Source organism: Amblyomma mixtum, chromosome 2 (assembly GCF_055824585.1).
Source record: "Amblyomma mixtum isolate Tamu chromosome 2, ASM5582458v1, whole genome shotgun sequence".
Classification (NCBI taxonomy): Eukaryota; Metazoa; Arthropoda; class Arachnida; order Ixodida; family Ixodidae; genus Amblyomma; species Amblyomma mixtum.
This window is the reverse complement of record NC_143013.1, coordinates 222,189,074-222,207,687: the sequence shown is the minus strand read 5'-3', so window position 1 is coordinate 222,207,687 and position 18,614 is coordinate 222,189,074. Positions and strand designations below refer to the sequence as shown.

Sequence of the window (18,614 nt, the reverse complement as noted above, 5' to 3'; positions counted from 1 at the left end):
TATATCTGTTTGTTTGTGTGCTTTATAGGGGTTTAACATCCCAAAGCGACTCAAGCTATGAGGGATGCCGTAGTGAAGGGCTCCGGAAATTTCGTCCAGCTGGAGTTCTTTAACGTGCACTGACATCGCACGTACAGTACGCGGGCCGCTAGAATTTTTCGTAAATCGAAATTCTACCGCCGCGTAAATATATATGAATTATATTAGTTAATGGTTACGTGAGCAATATTCATGCATAAATCATAAATAGATATGAATTACATGCGAATATTGTTCACGTAACCGTTAGCATTCAAAGCATGGGTTATGGTATAGCATCTTATCATTCGCCATTGATTTTTTAGCAACAAAGTGCACAAAAATGGTATACAAATAGAGTGTAAATAAAAAATCGTTTTTTTTTCTATTCCTTTTCTTTTTTTTTGTATACGGAGGTCCGTCCGCCCCCCCTAGAACCAATCGCTGGGACCGCCACTGGGGCGAAGTGACAGTACTCAAGCAGGTTTGGCAAACCGTATAGCGTGATGCGCGATCTCAGAGACCAGGGCTCATTCTCATCTCATCTTCAGAAATTTGGCTTTAGTTATCCGCTGCCATACGAGTGATTAGGAATTCCTATGTATCGTCTCTTTGCTATATACAGTTTGTTTTGTTAGCGAACCTTTGGCTCCGATCCATTCTCTGGCTTGCGACTGGCGAAAGCTGGGCACCAAACAACCACCTCCCTTGTCACTTGGTAGCAGATCTCTGGCTGAGCTTGTCACGCTGAGTCAAGGGCATCTCCTTTGTGACCGAGACTGCTACCCCACACGCTCTAAGGGTGTCGGGAGTGCATGCGACAAGCGCGCACAGGTGGTGGTTCTGATTATGAATGCCGAAGTACAGATGCTATACAGACTGTCCCACAATTAAACGCGCGCCGTAGAATGCTTCTTTCAGCTCAACTGGTCAACTGTTCGAGCTCAAGTGTCGCACAGAGATGGCATTTGGCCGGCAGAATTGTTTTATGCTACATTTGTTTTGAGTACTTCACTGAATCGATCAAAGTCGGATATTGACATCGTCTGCGGCGACGAGACTAACAAACCGTTACCTCAGCAATTGAACCGGTGGCGCCATCTTGTTTGTTGGCCGTGCAGATTCGGCAAAGGACACATAGGGGTGTTAAGCGGGAGGTTTGAAGACGCTTTTTCAACCATTTCATGAATTATCAAACAAAACTTAGTTTGGTCAAAACTCCATTAAATTGAAAGTATTTCGGGAAAAAGAGCCTCCAGAGCCTTCAAACCTCCAGCAAAACACCCCCCTCCATGCCCCGCTCCACTGTTTTGCGCCCACTTCATTTATATTACTCGACTGTATATATGCTGTGGACATCGGCTTGTGTTTCTGTCATTTCTTGCACTCCAGAAAACGAAAAACGTGGGCTTAAGACATGATTACAGACATGATATTACAGACATCGGATGATCTCACGTACAGGAAGCGTGCATATCAACTTGCCGCTGTACCTGTGCGGTCACTTTCTCTGTAGTTCTGGCGTGTACGTGTCTGTCTTCTGCGCAGAGCTACATACCGCACTTTGCTCGTTTCAGTACTTTTGGCATGTGCTTGCTCGAGATAACCGCATCCACTTCCGTTGATTCTTTCCTTGCATTTTAAATTTCGCTTTCAAGGGCTGCACTGCCGTCTTGCATAAATCAACAGCTTTTTCAAGCGTTAACTTTTTGTCTCTTAGCATTTTCTCCCGACATGTTTGGGTCAGTTAATTTGTACCAAAAATGATTTGGTCACGCACCACGTTTTAGACCATGGTGCCAAAGTTGTAGTGCCTGGCTTGTTTACTCAGGTCCCGCAGAAACGGTTCGAAGGATTCACCTTGCTCTTGGAGGCGAGTGCGAAAAATGTATCTTTCGTGCACGTAGTTTTGCTGCTCGATTTCCCCTGGGTCTCTTTGATTTCCCGTGGGTCAAAAGTGAAATTATTGAAGACCTCTAACGCATCTTCACCTGCCAAGCTGAGCAGCTGTGCAGTTTTCACGGCACTGCATCTTGGCTTTTTAGCTGCACGATGATGCTTGCCAAAAAATTTCAAATATTTGTTTGAAGAGGCTCCAACTGTTACCCCTGTCTCCGGCGATACGCAGTTGTTCTGGTGGTCTGATATGTTAATCATTCTTGCTGCTTGAAACTGCTACTTGAAGTAGTCGACCATCCCCGCCGCTCTCGGACGAGGGTGGCTATCCCTCCTCTGACTATATATGTATCGGCTGTCGATCGGAAGGACGAACGGCACAGTCAGGGAACAATGAATCCTGGTTTATTGTGGTCCGTACTTATATAGTACCATGGGGAGAGAAGGTAATTGGTTAACAAGAGAGAAGGAAATGTGGCACGTTGCACTTGAGCAGCTGACGATGATAGGAACGCACCGGCACTGATATGATACAATTTCCACGCTTTCTTTTCACGATCCCGGTATATTCAAGTTCATGTACTCGCGGCAAGCAGGCAGCCATGTATTTTTATTGCGCTGTTGGCATCACCCCGTGGACAAAAAAAAAAAAAAATGCAACCAAATCTATGACCAAATCGCAGACATGGACTGATCATATACCACCTCCAATGTACAGAACTAAGTATATATCTATAGGCTAAATGGCAAGGCTGGCTCTATATAGATCCTGTCTGACATGTTTATAATGTAGACATTGTCCACGATAGCGAAAATGAAATGTAACAGTGGAAAAGTCTTTCTTTACGCTACATGTACTGTTTGAGTTTCATTTGGCGAGACGGTGGTGTGCCTTCAAGGTGTGGCATACAGTTCAATAGACCAGCTTTTTTTAGGAAACCAATTAGAAGGTATATTTTTGTTGCACACCTTGCACATGTAGTACAGAAGAAAAATGCAAAAAATACTTTTCCGACACCGGGAATCGAACCCGGGCCTCCTGGGTGAGAGCCAGGTATCCTAACCACTAGACCATGCCGGAACGTGGAGGTTGATGTGTTTCCACTTCAGTTGTCCACAACTGAGGCACCGAAAGAAAAAAAAAAAAAAAAGTAATCGCTATGCACTGAAGCAATGTATTGTGGAGTTTGGTGAAGGATGTGACCACTTGATGACCACGATTGCAGCGATAGAGCGCTCGTTCCTCCAGTTGGCGGTTGATGTCGCCACCTGTACCATTAGTCCGAAAAAATGTTGCAGGCGGAGAGTATTTAATGAATGATTCTGATCGAAAAAAATGAAATACTGCATCCAAACGTTGTACAAAACAAAACTGCCCGCCACATGCCAACTTTGTTCGATATTTTGAACTTGAAGAAGTGAGGGGTGAGGCGGAAATTATATTTCTCTCTCGATTATCTCCGAGCGACGAATCACGCCGCGTCGCAACGTGCTCGCAACCCAGTATTAATACCAGTGAATAAAAACGTTTCAGGCAATCGGCTTGTTCCACTTCATAAAATTAATCTTTTTCCGCACGCACAGACTCATGCCACAAACTTTTACTGCTGACACCAGCGATTCCAGTAACGTTGGCCGACACTCGACTGAAAACTGAACTTTCTGGTCAGAGTCGTTATCCAGAAGCGGGGTCGGGTCAGCTACACTCTTAACGCAAAATACGCAGTTAACTACTGCAGTTCATCACCATTTAAATGTAGAGCACTTCGCTAACTTCGGTGCCACCAGTCATAGTGCGACGTATAAAAGTTTTAGCGAATTCTTAACTCATCCTGGCAACCATGTTTTAAACAACAAAACGCGCATAAACATCGCGATGGCGGGTACCGCAGGTTCTGTGGTGCAGTTTTCGGTGAGTATTTCTCTTATATTTGCCTCTTTGCATAAACATAGGAGCCAAAGTTGCATCACAGCGAATTCAAAATCGAACATTCAGCGATGAAACCACACTTCAGCGGGGCCTTACACTGTGTCATGCCGGTGTTTTTCGCCGCTATCACGTGTTTGGCAAGTTACGTGACAACCGTTCTACCAACAGTTTGAAAAAATGTTTTTACGAGCTGCTCGACAATTTCATCCAGCTTCTAGTGCTTATCCATCACGAAGAACGGACAACGGTCGTAGCGCAGGACCAGAAGGCTCTCGCGCGAGATTTAAACCTGCCGCTGGCGGCCGAAAAAGGAGGCCGCCTTGGACGCAAGCTGCGAGCCGCTTATCATTGGCCGTCGACTTGCGCTGACGGGGTTTCCGGCCCCGCTATCGGTAGGGGCACATTTGTTTGGCGTGCTACACCTACGTTAACGTAATGCGTTTTGTTTCGGCAATGCCCCCGCCGCCCGCGGGCTCCGACAGTAAACTCGCCATGGCGTTGAGGAACGCTTTTAACTTGTTCTCCATCAGCCATCATTCGCCTCTGCCGTACCAACAGTACCAGGTTTGTGTTTCGTTCCGGAAGGTGTTCCCGTTCCGTACTGGTCGCGCGCTAATTTTGCATTTGGGTGGAGCACCAGACGGGGGCCCCGTGGCTTGAACCGCTGCTTGTCAAGTGCGCTATGCCAGTGCAGGCGCGCGCATTTGCTGGAAAAACGCAACTTTGGCTGCTCTGACTGCATGCACTATTCGCCTGCTCAATGAGCGCGGTGCTTTTTTCTCCAGTTTTTGCTTAGTTCTTGTTTTCGCTTTCTACGCTCCGTATTTGCGGGCGCCCGTTGCACGTGGTGAGAGCTTGCACGCACGAGATGCGCTAGTTCGTACTGGCGTGGCGGGCGCACCTGTGTCGCGTTGTCACCGCGGCAGTGCGTTTAAAAAATAAATTGAAGGGCAGCGAGTGTTGGAGCTGGTAAGACAAAGCTAGGCAATAACTTCACGCCAACGAGTCCTGCCAGTCGTGGTCGCGCTGTTACCATGGAGCATTATTTCCAGCTGCATTTTGCTTAAAAACAAGCATTGTGATTTTAGGCCATGCTGACGGGTTGCATTATATTTTACTTGATATTGAGGCTTATATGAGCAAAACTTTTTTAATGGTGTCATCTCTGTCAAAATATTTGATCCACCCATAGTTTCTATTAAATAAAATTCTGTGCTTCACCATTTTGCACGTAATTCAGCATATTGTGAGCCTTCTTAGTGCGCTTGTTTTTGTAATTATGAATGAGTGCAAGTGCCAAAGTGATTGTTTTCGTTTACTAATTTAATTTTTACGTGGGGTTATGATCCTTAAAACTCATGTTGTTGCATGTTTTGCAGTCATGTGGTGAACGAGTATTTTCAATTTAGAGCTTCTTGGGTCCTTTAACATGCTGTGACATCACTGTGCACACGGGCGCCTTTTGTGTTTCACCTCCATCGAAACAGCGGACAAGCATAATATACAGACTGTTCTGCAATTGAACGTGCACCGTAGAAAGGTCCTCACAGCTAAACCAGAGAATTGTTCGAGCTCAAATTTCGTACAGAAGTGGTATTTTGTCGGCAGATTTGTTTTATACCACATTTATTTGGGTATTTGCCTGAATCAATAAGAAGGTGGATATTTGCATCGTCTGCGGTGAAGACTAAACAAAACAGGCTGGTCCTTCGATTGCACCGGTGGCGCCATCTTGTTGGTCGACCGTGGAGGTTAGGCAAAGGACGGGGGTCTTTTGCGGGAGGTTTGAAGACCCTTCAGCAACTGCTTTATCAGTGATCACAAAAGGCTTAGTTTGGCCATAACTGCACTAAGTTTGAAGACTTTCCATGACTTCTCATTTCAAGTTGGGAGGAATCCAGAAGCAGTGCAGATTTTCCAAAGGTGTGGTCTTGAGCAGACGCCTGTAGACAAACTGTGGTCATATTTTTAAAATTTTTTTTGCCACAACAGGTCCACTATCACGGTAAAATGTCACGGACATGGTGAAGTGAACTTTTCTTCTTTTTTCTTCTGTCTGTGTCTCTCTGTTACCAAATATTTGGTTTTGCTAGTATCTTATTGAATTGTTACACTTTCTCTACACTCTTGTCTGTGCTCTTGAATGGCAAAGCATCTGGCCTGTTGCGTTAGTTTCAGTCGTTGCAGCCGAGTGCATCTGGGAGAAAGTTCTGGTTTAAATGGTTGAAGTAGCACCAAGTGTTCAGATTAATATATGATGCTGGTTGACTGTTAGCATGGATCGTGAAAAGAGTGTTTATTTATTCAAGTTGCCTGGGGGACTCCAAGGTTCGGAGCATTGCTTGAAGCAGTGATGTGATAGCTGCGCCAATTGCGCCGATGTGCGCCAAAAGGCAAAACCTGCTACATCCTGCTACATTTTTGTTATTGTGCGCCAAAGCTGCGCCAAACGCGTATTTTCACTTTGATGTTATGCCTGATGTTGTCAGAGCAGTGCGAGGGGCAAGCAAAAGGTACAGAGAACGTTTGGCAGCTGAAGAAGAGCAGGCTGCCAAACGGCAGCGTGCCAATGTGCCCAAGATGACACCAAGTGATGCTGACAAAACCCTCAAGCTGGAAGTAGAAACAGCAAAGAAAATGCTGGTAAATGCAGAGCTGCTCATCAACAATGGCATAAAGATGAAGAATTTTGGTGATATTGAAAGTGGGCAGGCCTTGCTTGCTGAAGGGAAAACAAGGCTTTCAGCTGCTGTTGACAAAATGTCGCCTAAGGCAGCCAACTAGGCAGTATTTTGCAGTTAAAGACTGAATGATGTTGCTCACAGAAAAAAGGCACAGAATAGGTCCACTGCTTTTTGATAGGCCAAGAAGCTGAAAAGTTGTGCTGTCGTGTACATAATTATTATTCAGTTCGAAACGTTGATAGTGTTATTTCATTGTTTTTCTTTAAGCTTGTGATCTGCATTCTAGTCATTCTTAAATAAAAGTTCCAGTGAATTCCTTGTTGTCCATTTATAACTGCTGTCCTATAGGGGCTTGGCGGCTAAAACACAGGGCTGATCTATACTTGGTCGCATAAAAGATTACATGACACTGAAGTTCTAAAATTAGTTATTTGGGCCAACATATGATGTTTCACAATTGCCTCTAATTTAATTAAATTATTGCCAAAACCACGATCTGATTATGAGGCACGCCGTAGTGGGGGACTCCAGAATTGGACCACCTGGGGTTATTAATATGCACCTAAATCTGAGTACACGGATGTTTTTGCATTTTGCTCGCATCGAAATGCCCCTAACATCCTATTGAACAGCACCTTTTTGTTCCCAAAGGTTTCCTCCTTATTTTACTATTTTACTTCTCGCAAAGTCAATTTTTTCACTTGCAATGAGCCTTGAGCTGCTCCAAAAGCTTGTTTCCCTGCTCCAAAATTCCCTTTTGGCTGCTCCAAAAAGCTGCTCCAAAATGGCTTCAGCCAATCACATCACTGCTTGAAGTAGAGGGAGATTACATAAATGGAGTCAAAAAGTATTGATGGCCACTTAAACCTTCAGAACAATACCCATTTTGTCCATGGTTCTTTTTTTGCTTTCATCACACTGTTGAGCTGATATTGTGATTTTTTTATTCATACACCTTTCATAATTTTGACAGAGCTCTTTGTGCATGACCCTGTCATCACTTATGCAAAGGGTACCTAGGAGACTTTTATCTTGGCCACCTCTTGTGGACAGTGCATCTGAAATGCACTTGAAAACTGGATTGTCTAGTATGTAGCCTTTAAATGCTGAACTCATGTTGCTTGAATGTGCTGTGTACTGAATTCCGTCACTTTTGCCTATGCCGAGGTGAGCTGCCCAAGGTGGTGGTTTCATTGTAAATTCATTTGCAACTATGCTCACCTCATCTTTTAACTTCTACACTTGTCGGGGCATTTGTAACAAATTATCCCTTCATATCCTGGCACTGGTTCTGTAGTGCAAAATTGCACAACCTTGCCCGTTTGCAGGAGCTATGCCTATTCCGACTTTTTTCATAAGTGTTTCCTGCTACTTTTGTACCACGCTATGAATGCATTTATTTCTGCTATTATTTAATGCTTGCACGTTTTCAACTACTACTTCAGCTTATTGCCACTAAAGGGGGAATAACCTGCCAAATTCTTATGTACTTTGAATCATTTACCTGAAAATTCAAACAGCTTGGTACGGCTGGTCTCAAACTCTTGCACAAAACCTGCTCATTTTACTCTTTAATTCTTGTTTAATCGAGTAGGGTCCGTCATGAGCCTTTGTGTTCTTAGTCAGTTTTCGCATGACCTGTTCTAGCTTATGCTTTGCCTGCATTGGGCCCTTAAGTGATGATATAGGGTAGTAATAAAGATGGTTACAGGTGTTCCTGCCCTGAATTCTACTGAGTTCGCATTGTTTTTTAAATTCAAGGACATGCCATTTGGCTTGATGTGTTGCTGCTCGCGCTTATACAGGTGTAACATTTGGCTCTTCAGTTTTGAAAAATACTAAGCTGCCTTCCTGTTGTATGTGAGAGATGGTGTTATGGAAGTGTGCCATTTTGTACAGTTTTGGATATTAATGTATATTTTCCTGTCGCAAAAAAAAATATTGAACCAGTTTTACAGAGTAGTGAAAATGTTAAGAGAAGCATTTTACACGTCTTAGTGACAGTTAGTGGCTTGCTTGTTGAACAGTGAACTTGCCTTGTTTTTGTTTGGTGCTACCATGTGTAATGGGCCTTAACTTTTTTGTTGTTGCTTTTGGACAGAGCAGCCAAATGGCATAAGCAGAAATCCACAGAAAGAATTGTGCAGACCGTGCTGCCTAGCGTGCTCTGTGATTGACGTCACACTGGGAACTCGCGCTGCTATGGCTGTTTTTCGAGCATGCTCACTCCCCACCGTTCCGTCATTTGTCATTTCGTTTCTGCTTATTACATGTGTGGCCGCAGTGTCTAATAAATAAAAAAGTGGTGCATGCTGTGCATTGTCCGTCAACAAGTATTGTGTTATGGTACCAGCAGACTTCTGTGTTCTGTTTTTTGATGAAGGACGCGGAAGTAGCCAAGACAGTCAGTGTGCCTTGTTATTTCTCACTCCAGTCGCTCATGAACACATGCGTCTGAGATCCTGGCATTCTTGTAGCATAAAGCGTCCTGCTTTGGTGGCTCGAAAGCACAGTCAGATTATTGCCTTTGTCATGCATGCCAACGTGACCAGGCTGTCTTTCATCACCCTGCCTTTGTCATCATGTGTAACGGGCAGCTCGTGTGCGTTGGCTGGGAGTTTGTCCACTCGTCTAACAGCCGTAGTTACGCGAATCACACACATTGCATCGCTCGCAGTGTATGTTAGGCTGTGCTGTTTCTACAGAGTGACATACGTCTCCTGTATTAAAAAAAACTGGCTTTTTCATGCCACGTATGCATGAAATCTAAACGAAATGTAAAAATGGGTTATGAAGAAAAAGCACTTGTCTCCATGTGTGATGCACACTGGGCTGTGCTTATGTTTGGTTCTCTACATGCGAAAATTGCAGTGCATTAAAAGCCTGTCTCTCTCAAAGCATAAATGTGATGAACTGTATGTTCTCATGCAGGGCTGTCTAGTTGCTGCACTGGACATATATCCGTTGGAGAAGCGGTGCCACGAGTTGAACCACCTGTTCCAGGAGCTGCCCCTTAAAGTGAGTGGGGAAAAAAAATGCTTCACCCAAGGTTGATTTTCTGCGCATCTTGTTTTTTTCCACACTTTCTAGGATGCTTTTGTGCTGGTACCGTATTGCACCAGTGTTGTTTCTACTTGTGTGCTTTCAAAGCATTATGTGTCCTGCTCACGTCTTTGAGGGGATATAGGCTATGCGAACTCGGGTAGCAATCAGTTAAACGAGCAATTTGTCACACAAGGCTTGCCCCCTCCTGTGTCATTCTCTCGTTGTGCTATAAAAATGACCACTTTGCACAGAATTGTGACTGCAGCAGCTGTTTATTACAGACCTCCTCCTGGTGGGGTTGTGAATGGGCACTGAGGACTACACCATCCAATTATTGTTCTCAGTTAAAATTGATTTTCTGGTTCTTTCTGGCTGTGTTGATGTTTCTTCGGCAACAAAAGGCGTGTTCATAGACAGGAAGTGGATTTAGAAATCTTCCCGCCACTTTACCCAAACCCTTGACGTCCCTACCGGAAAGAATGGCTTGCCGCCACCTTGTAGTTAATGGTGGTGTAGTATAGCCTCTGGCATCCGTATGAAATTCAGCGTCGGCGCAAGCATTTTTGTTGCGTAATTGGCCGGTGGTGATGACTCCTGTATTTTGTTGTTTTGGCCTTTTGTACCCTATATAAGCTCAGTTTTCGCTGCTAATGGAGTGTCTGTGATTAGAATGCGGTACCCTCTCAATACAGGCCATTGTCTATTTTTCTTCGGTGTGTCTTTAATGGGTGCGGGAAATTGTAGTCTGGCAGCGAATGGGTTTAAGCTAGTGGGCAACCCTTTTTGTCGTTCATGATGAAAGAGGAAACACATGAAATTTGCTTTGTCTGCATTCCCCGTTGCGAATGTTTAAGCTTGTTGCTAGAGGCGTCCACAGGAAAGATTGTGGCATCAAATCAAAGCTGAAGGAATGGTTGGACATGCGGACTGCTGTTGTTGTGCTTGTAAGGATGTCGCAGTAGCAGCTATTAGTTCTAGCAAAATGTAGTGCTGTAACTTTGCCAGTGGTGTCAAGTGTGTGTTGGGGAAAAGGAATTAAACGGCAAATGAAATGCTTTGTGCTAATCTGCACTGAACTAGCATGTGTTGTGAAGAAATTAACAATTATGTATACCCAGTTTCATGTTCTCAAAAATGTTGGGAGTACAGGGTACGAGGTGGGTGGAGACTGGGGAGATGGTTCCGTGCTCCTAAGACAGCGAGGTGTTGGTGGTTGGCATAATTTTTTTTAATGTTTTCTAACTGTTCTTAATCATTGTGTTCACTTAAATGTTGAGGTAGCATAATTAGCATAAATGAAGACTTACTCGAACATAGCTAATCCCATATATTAGGTTAATAGGTGAAAGCTTGGATTTATTTCCACATCCTGCAGGTCTCCTCCTTCCTGCTTTTGGTTTTCTTTAAAACGGTCCCATTTTAATGGTTAAACTGGATGACTGGTGAAGCCGGAACTGCGCCAGAATTGCAAGCATGGCTGTAAGAAATTAGCTTTTGCTTTATTGTGCATGACATCTTGCTGTAAGGTGTCATACCTACACCGTAAATTATACCTCACCTGTAATGGTGAAATAGTCATCCCTTAAAAACATTATGGGCCGTGTTGCATTGTCTACCGCCATCAAGTAACTGTCAAGACTTGACATCCAAACAAGCTCTCCAAACCACTTCGACATTTGTTTTGTAAGAGTTGCCTTCTACAAAGTGCTGAAGCTAGTGGCCTATTAATCTTCTGTCTCAACGTTTACTTTTGACCCAGAACTTGACGAGCTGGTGAGTCTTTCCTTGTCCCCAAAACGCATGTCTTGCTATTTGCCCTGACAAGACCTCTTCCTTTTTTTTTCCTTTGTTTCTGTGGGGGTGTCCTGCAGGAGCTTCAGCACTACCTGCCCACAGTGGTGGAGCATGTGTTTGGCTTTGGGGCCAACCTTGGCTGGGGTCTGCAGTGCGTCCAGCACGGCCAGCCAGGGTTCGATACGATCCGCTCCTTCCTCAGCCCCGAGGGTCCGCTTCTGCGGCTTGTCTATCGGCTGCTGTCGGATGCGGGTCTCAAGTACGACTTCCCCGTGTCCTGCTTGCCTGTGAGTGTTGACCTCTGTGGTCTGTGATGAAGCTTCTGGCATGCGTCTTTATCGCTCAGTGTCTGACTAGAGATGCTGCCAGGTTTTTCTGGAATGCTTGTAGCCCCGCACAACTGATTCTACAATGTCTGCAATAGTCCTGGGCGATTTCCGGGCCTTATCTCGAGAAAGTTCTTTGTCAGCTTTAAATTGAGCACAGCTGAGAGCAGCAAGGATTCTGTTCTTTAACAGTTGCCGAACAGGTTTGTTGCTTTTCCGCCGCCGAGTTCTTGAGTTCTTTGTGGGTGCAAGCCAGCTTAATGAAAAATTAATTTCACCACCATCTCTGTCTGCTGGTCCTTTTACCATGGCGTTGGCAACACCACATGAAAAAGGGTAATGCTGTGCTTAGAAAGCGTCGAATGGCAGCCTGCACGGAGCGCACAGTGGCTACTATGAGCTCTCGACAAACAAAAGAAAGGTCATGGAATTTCAGCAGATCAGCTGTTCTTACTGTATATTTACTCGCATAATTTGCGCACTTTCTGAGTAAGGAACAGTGTAATTTTTTTTTTGTTGGTTTATAGGGCATCGTCAACAGAACGCATGTTCCACATGGGGCACTCACTCTGATGGCAAGTCTTTTGCAAGACTGGGTCTGCCTGTGGGCTTTCAGTGCCCTCCCTAAAAAAACTTGCCTGGTGCTAAGGAAACTTTTGAAACACTCTTCATGATGCTTGTTGAGAGAACATATTTGGCACTTTGTTGGGGTGTTTTTCATGCTGCTGCGCTTGTTTAAAATTGCAGTACCCTGAATTCTGACCTAGTGTGGCAAGTTTAGGAATCGCTACAGACAACCTTTGCAATTGCGGCCTTGGGGCAAAATATATTATATTAAAGAAAGGAAGTATATTAAGAGAATACATCAAAAGAGAACCAATGCAGCAGGGCACAGTATTGTGACGAAGAATGCCATCTTCTCCGCTGTCTGCGTGCAGATATAGGGGGGCTGGCTTTAGGCTGCTTGTTTGACTGCCGATTTGGTGTGTGTCCTTTTTTCTTCCCCTCCCCCATCTGCCAGTCCGATGCCCGGCGGAGCCTGAGTGTGGGGCCAGTGCCACCCTTCTGGGCCGCTAAGATCCCATCGTACCCTGTTCCCGGGGTCGGTTCTCAAGGACCCACCGCCGTGCAGCTCAGTATCCTCTTTCCTAAATCGTGAAATTGTTTCCCATTGAACCCAGGCCAAATGTTCCTATTGGCATGCCTTCTTGTTGGCATACAGGCAACTTGTGGTCCCTTTGGCAGGGATGGGGGTATGCTTTTCAGTTGAACATTATTGAGTGAGTTGGGGGATCAGTCATAAATACTGGCACTGTTCGCCGCACAGCGTGCGTGAAGGTCACGAGGCCCCGTCAGGCGCCATATGGACGCCTTTTGCCTCGTGAACCTCAGCAGATATAAAAACAAAAATCCCCAAGTATATGTACCCCGATTCTGCTGAAATAAATTTAATTTCATTTCATTTCAAGTGTGCCAGCGATGTTTTGTAACTTTTGCTACCCTATTTTGCTAACACTTTCAGTGTTAAATGCATTTCATATTACAACTACCCTATGTACTCGTGGATAAGCCGCTCTTTTTTACAGCCCGTACCCCCCCCCCCCCCACACACACACTTTTGGCCGCAAAAATTTGAAGAAAAAAAAAAGCTAAAATGTGTCAAAAACGTGCCTAGTCCCACAAAGCGCTGCAAGATGGCGCCGGTTAGTTTTTCCCGCACCGCATCCATTATCGTCATCACTGTGCAACACGACATCTCAGCAGCTTTCTGTTTCTGGTTTTCACGGCTCGATTTGGTCTTTGTTATATGGTGCTTTGTTCGGAAGTCTGTGGACTGCTTGCAGAATCTGTTGTGTTGTGTGCGCCGTCGTGTGGCAGGCTGCGTGCTTTTGAATGCGAACAAAAAGCAATGGTCAAGTGCAGACGGTCCTACACTGCAGGCTTCGAACTTCAAGTGCAAAATACGCTGAGGAAAATGGTTAACGGGAGGGAGGCCGGGCGAAAGTTTGATGTGGATGAAAAGTATGCTTGCTGCTGGTCTATGCCAATGCAAGACCTTGCCGAGACTACCCGAATCCGGAAGGCTTTTCGCGGGAAAGAGTGCAAGTTCCCAAAACTTGAAGAGGACCTCATTGAGTGTGTTAGCATCACTAGGAGCAACGGCTTCGCAGTGTCTACGCAAATGATCCGCATGAAAGCAATTGCTATCGCTCAGCACATGAACCTTCAACCTGCTGACTTCAAATTTGAAGCCAATGGAGGGTGGCTTCAACGTTTTATGAAATGGCACCAACTCTCCATTCGCCATCGAACGATGTCGTGCTAGAAGCTGCCAAAAAGCTGAATGCTGCCAAGAAGCTGAATGCTGCCAAAAAGCTGAATGTGAGGACCAAATAACAAAATTTCATCACTTTGTCAACGCACTTCGGAGGGAGCATGAGTGCGACCTCTCACAGATAGGCAATGCTGATCAGGCCCCTGTCTGGTTCAATGTCCCTGAAACTTTCACGGTGGAAGCCAAAGGGGCAAAAAAGTGTCTCCGTGTGCACTACTGTCACCGAATGGCAAAGGTGCACAGTGATGCTTTGCATCATTGCTGATGGAAGGAAGCTTCCACCCTATGTTGAGACCCAGCCAGGAGAGAGGTTCTGCCAGGGTATCGTAGTCCGGGTGGAAGGAAAAGGTTGGATGTCCGACGAATTGGTCATAGAGACTGGCTGAAAACAGTGTGGCAGAACCGACCAGGAGGCCTACTACGCCGCAAAGCCCTTCTTGTTCTTGACAGCTTTAGTGGTCACCTAACAGACCGAGTGAAGACTCTGCTGGCAGACTGCCAGACGGACTTGGCCGTAATTCCTGGTGACCTAAAAAGCATGCTGCAGCCACTCGATGTTTGCGTTAACCGGCCATTGAAGACTGAATTAGCGCTGAGCTACACCGAGTGGATAGCCGCGGGCAACCACGAAACAACTCCGACAGGGTGGTTGAAGCAAGAGTCCCTACAGGAAGTGTGCGCTTGGATTCTGCACGCGTGGTGTTCGTTGTCAGCGGACACCATCTCAAAAGAGTTTTAGTCACGGGACTGTCAAACGCTGTGGACGGCACAGAGGGCGACCAGCTTTGGGAGTATGCCACCAATTAGGTGAGCTCGTCTGACAGCGGTGAAAGTACCGATGAGCTGAGCTCGTCTGACGGTGATTAGCGCGAAAGCAGTGATGAATGGTGAAATAAAATGTTTGTATCTGTTGCCAGCTTTTTAATTATCTGACACTGTAGTCACAATGGCACCACAATGTGTTAATGTGTAGCTGTAGGCCTGATTCGTGTATGACTTGCATCTGAGAAAATTTGATGAAAAAAAAGTGCGGCTTATACACGGGTATATATGGTATGTTCACTCGTGAAGTAATATGCCATGTAAACTGATTGCAGATTTCAAACCAAAACTTTACAAGCATTGCTCTTTTTTGCAGATTTCAAACCAAAACTTTACAAGCATTGCTCTTTTGTTTGCTGCTTTTTGTTTTTTTCTCTGCTGTAAATTTCGGTTAGCCTTTGAACGTTGGTGCATTATTCTGAGTTTTGGGGTACATGCTGGTAATTTTCATGGTCCATGCTTAGGACCTGCTCTGAAAGTCAGTGCGTTCGAAATACAGTGGAACCCGACTGTTACATTCTCTGGGGCTGCATTTTCCCAGCTGCTGCATTTCCCGGCTGGTATGTACTTTTAGTGTAACAAAGGGGTTCTGCTGTACTAAAAGGTACATCACCGACCCATGGTAATTGCTAACAAGTGTCATTAAGAGTCATTCCCACACTTTAGCATATTTCAGGGCACAGTGCTTGATGCAGGCACAGAAATGGGTGGCTCATTTCACATTTCTAAAATTAATGCAAGCTACCTGAAAACCCGGCCTTTCTCAGTTTCTTAGTTTGTTTTCAGTAAATGAAGAGTATTGCTGTAAATGCGTGGAGGAAAAACCGTTTTTTGCAAGTAAAGGCCTTTCTGTTGGTTTCTTGTTTTTGGTTCATCAAAGGCCTTAGATGGACCAAGATGAATTTCTTTTTTTTTCTGCGTTATATGCTGCTTTCCTTGACTGTGCTGTGTGTTTGTACCTTCCTAAGATGCGTTCGAGCTCTACATGTTCCATTTTGCCTACCTCGTCGTCAATCCTTCTCAATCGGTGAGTGTGGAGATTGCCTTGCTGAATTTGTAATTTTCTTCCAAGTTTCCTTTGTAAATGAGCATGTAGCTGGCATTTGTTGCATCTTGATTTCGTGGCTTTGGGTGTTAAACTAAAGAAATGGTGAACATTCCACATGGTGAAGGCTCGCATGGAGACAGCGCAGTAGTCTTTGTTACAGAAAAATTCAGCAAGCATTAGTACAGATTGTTTACAGTGCTGTTTGCTCTGTCCGGCGACAGGTGGCACCACTAGGACAGACGCCATTCCCGGCCTTCGGAGCCGTCGTTAACAGCATCGGTAGCACCGGTGCACAGTGTGAACCACTGCTGCGCAGTTTGTGTACGATTGCCAGGTTACGCTTTAAACAAGCCGGCTGTGGTACGGATGTCATGCGTATTGTTGAATTACAGTGAAACCTCGATTATACGCCCCCCGGTCATGCGACGACCCGCATTTTACGACGAATTTGTGTGGTCCCGGCAAAACCCCCCTAGAGACAATGCATTAAAAACCTTGGTTATACGACGCAAATTTTAGAAGGACCCCGCTTCGTACGACGGCTGGCTCGTACCGTCCGTCAAAACAGGTCGTCAGCAAATGCAGGCCGGGATGTACCGTATTTTCGCGATTCTAAGCACCCCCCCTATTTTCGGGAAAAAATTTCTGAAAAAAAAAAACTTCGCATGCGAATCTAAGCACCCCCGTTTTTGCGCGGAAGAGAGCGTTGCCGAGGCCGCCAAGTGCACTTGCTCTCTTTTTCGTCGAGCCTGTGCAGTCGGAGTCCCGAGGAGGCGCGGCCTGCGCGTTGTTGTTGCGACTGAGAGAAGGATGAAAAGGAAAGTGCACGGGCCCGCCGACTGGCTCGAGCCAAGCCACCACCGCTGCCAAGTGCAGATAGAGGAGAGTTAAAAGATCAGAGGAAAGATAAAGAGAAAAGATAAGACGCGCGTCCCAGCAACAGATGCGTCCGCAGGAGCGGACGCTGATGAAAAAACAGATAAGCGGGCGAGGCCGCGCTCGCCCAAGCGAGGACAGCGGCGTCCACGGCGCTTTTTGTAATGGAAGTAATGGATGCCATGTGCCCCGACGATAAAACTTCCCACGAAGAGGAAGTGGACAACGATGCAGAGGTTTGCGCTCCCATTCCTAGTTACGCGGACGTGTTGCAGAGCGTCGACAACATCCGGCGCTTTGCTTGCGCGCGTGACGATGTTGGCGACCTACTGCCGGACGTGGCAGCCCTTGAAAAGAAGTTGATGCGCCGAGGTTGGGCAAAAGTGCAAAAAAAAATTACCGATTTTTTTTAAACAGTAATAAAGATTTTTTTGCAAATCTGTTTCAAACAAATGCTGGGTTTTGTTTTTTTTAATCTGATTGGCATACTTGCCGCGGGCTTGAAGCCGTTCAACAGTTTTCGGCGCAAGGCCGAGCGCCACTGGCCGCATTCTTTGATTTTCGATTATACGACACCCGGATTATACGACGGTTTCGCGCGGTCCCCTGAACGTCGTATAATCGAGGTTCCACTGTAATATGTCAAACTAATATCCCTGTAGTCTAGTAGGGGAAGAACAGACAAATGGGGCACTTCGCGCTACAAGCCGCCAATTTTCGAGGAGCTGTCTTGCGAGTTCATGCTGCTTTCTGGGAGGACAGAATGTTGATGTGTTGTTCTATGAGAGAAAAAAAATACGCATATCACAAACCCCACATGCCAGTTTATATCGACACCAGCAGTAGCTGTGGGAATGCCAGAACGAGCTGGTGTGACGTCTTCACAGCACTAATACATCGCGCGGTTGTAATATCGCCGCGTCGTTTTTGCAGTGTATGTCTGTCTAGGTTGTCTGGACCAATGTCTGCTCTGGGCTCCTCACATAAACGATCACGTGGTGAACGCAGCAGTCTTTGTTTCGGTGCTTGAAGCCACTGGGGGGGAAGCCACTCTCATCTCTCCTCGTCATCACCAGGGTGCGCCGCACCAGCAGCTGCCAGTGCTGATGGACGTGGCTGGCGGCGAAGGCCAGAGGGCGACTGGCAAGACCATGGAGTGCTTGTATGTGGCCCTTCTCCAGGACTACCTGCACTATTTCCTGCCGGTGACGCACAACCACCCCCCTTCCCTGGACGGGTACCACCCGCATCAGGGGGCCTTTGCTGGCACCTCGGCACCCAGGTGAGCATGGCTGCTGCACTGTGCATTTGTCAGTTGCAGTGAATGCAGTGTCACTGCTGCGTGAATGTACCTTAAAAACCCGCGTATAATACGAACCCGAATATAATACGAGGTGAAGTTTTAGAGACGCGAAATGGGAAAAAAAAGTTTCACCCGCGTATAATACGAGTGACGCAAGCTCATAGAAGACATTTATTCAAACCACATCCCGCACTTCACTTCAATTACTTTCTTCTTCAGTAGATCTTTCTTCGGACATTTCATTGTCCGACCGACAAATCATCCCAAATGTACTCATCTACCGTGCCATCGAGGGCGTTCGAGATGCCGCACTTCTTAAGCCCGCTTCAGCCACCTGGTTGACGTCACTGCAGGCTCACCTGAGCGCATCCACTCTGCGTAGCACCGCTTGACTGCGTCCTTGAACGGTTTGTTTACACAACCATCAAGCAGCCGCGAAAGCTTCGTCGCGTTCCGCTGCACGCGAAAAGGGCTTCTTTCTGTCGTGGCCATCCACGAATGCTTCCTTCGACGACACCAAACTGCCTCGCGGCCGCA

At 46.0% G+C, this 18,614-nt stretch overlaps 1 protein-coding gene and 1 non-coding gene across 3 annotated transcripts in view; one reads left to right on the top strand and one right to left on the bottom strand.

The window, feature by feature from the left end:
* Window positions 1-2,923: 2,923 nt before the first annotated feature.
* On the bottom strand, window positions 2,924-2,995 carry TRNAE-CUC (transfer RNA glutamic acid (anticodon CUC)). The gene has a single exon. It is a non-coding gene; the product is annotated as a tRNA-Glu (tRNA).
* A 714-nt stretch (window positions 2,996-3,709) lies between these two features.
* Window positions 3,710-18,614, top strand: part of LOC149362707 (sphingomyelin phosphodiesterase 4) — a 53,221-nt gene continuing 38,316 nt past the window's right edge. The window contains exons 1-6 of one of the 2 annotated variants that reach the window (XM_089573178.1): window positions 3,710-3,826; window positions 9,460-9,546; window positions 11,445-11,654; window positions 12,715-12,829; window positions 15,819-15,877; window positions 17,851-18,056. In XM_089573178.1, coding sequence (XP_089429304.1) covers window positions 3,791-3,826; window positions 9,460-9,546; window positions 11,445-11,654; window positions 12,715-12,829; window positions 15,819-15,877; window positions 17,851-18,056 — 713 coding nt within the window. In that variant the 5' untranslated portion in view covers window positions 3,710-3,790. Of the gene's footprint in view, window positions 3,827-4,230; window positions 4,409-9,459; window positions 9,547-11,444; window positions 11,655-12,714; window positions 12,830-15,818; window positions 15,878-17,850; window positions 18,057-18,614 lie in introns of those variants that run through there. The other variant, XM_089573177.1, reaches the window with a different exon arrangement.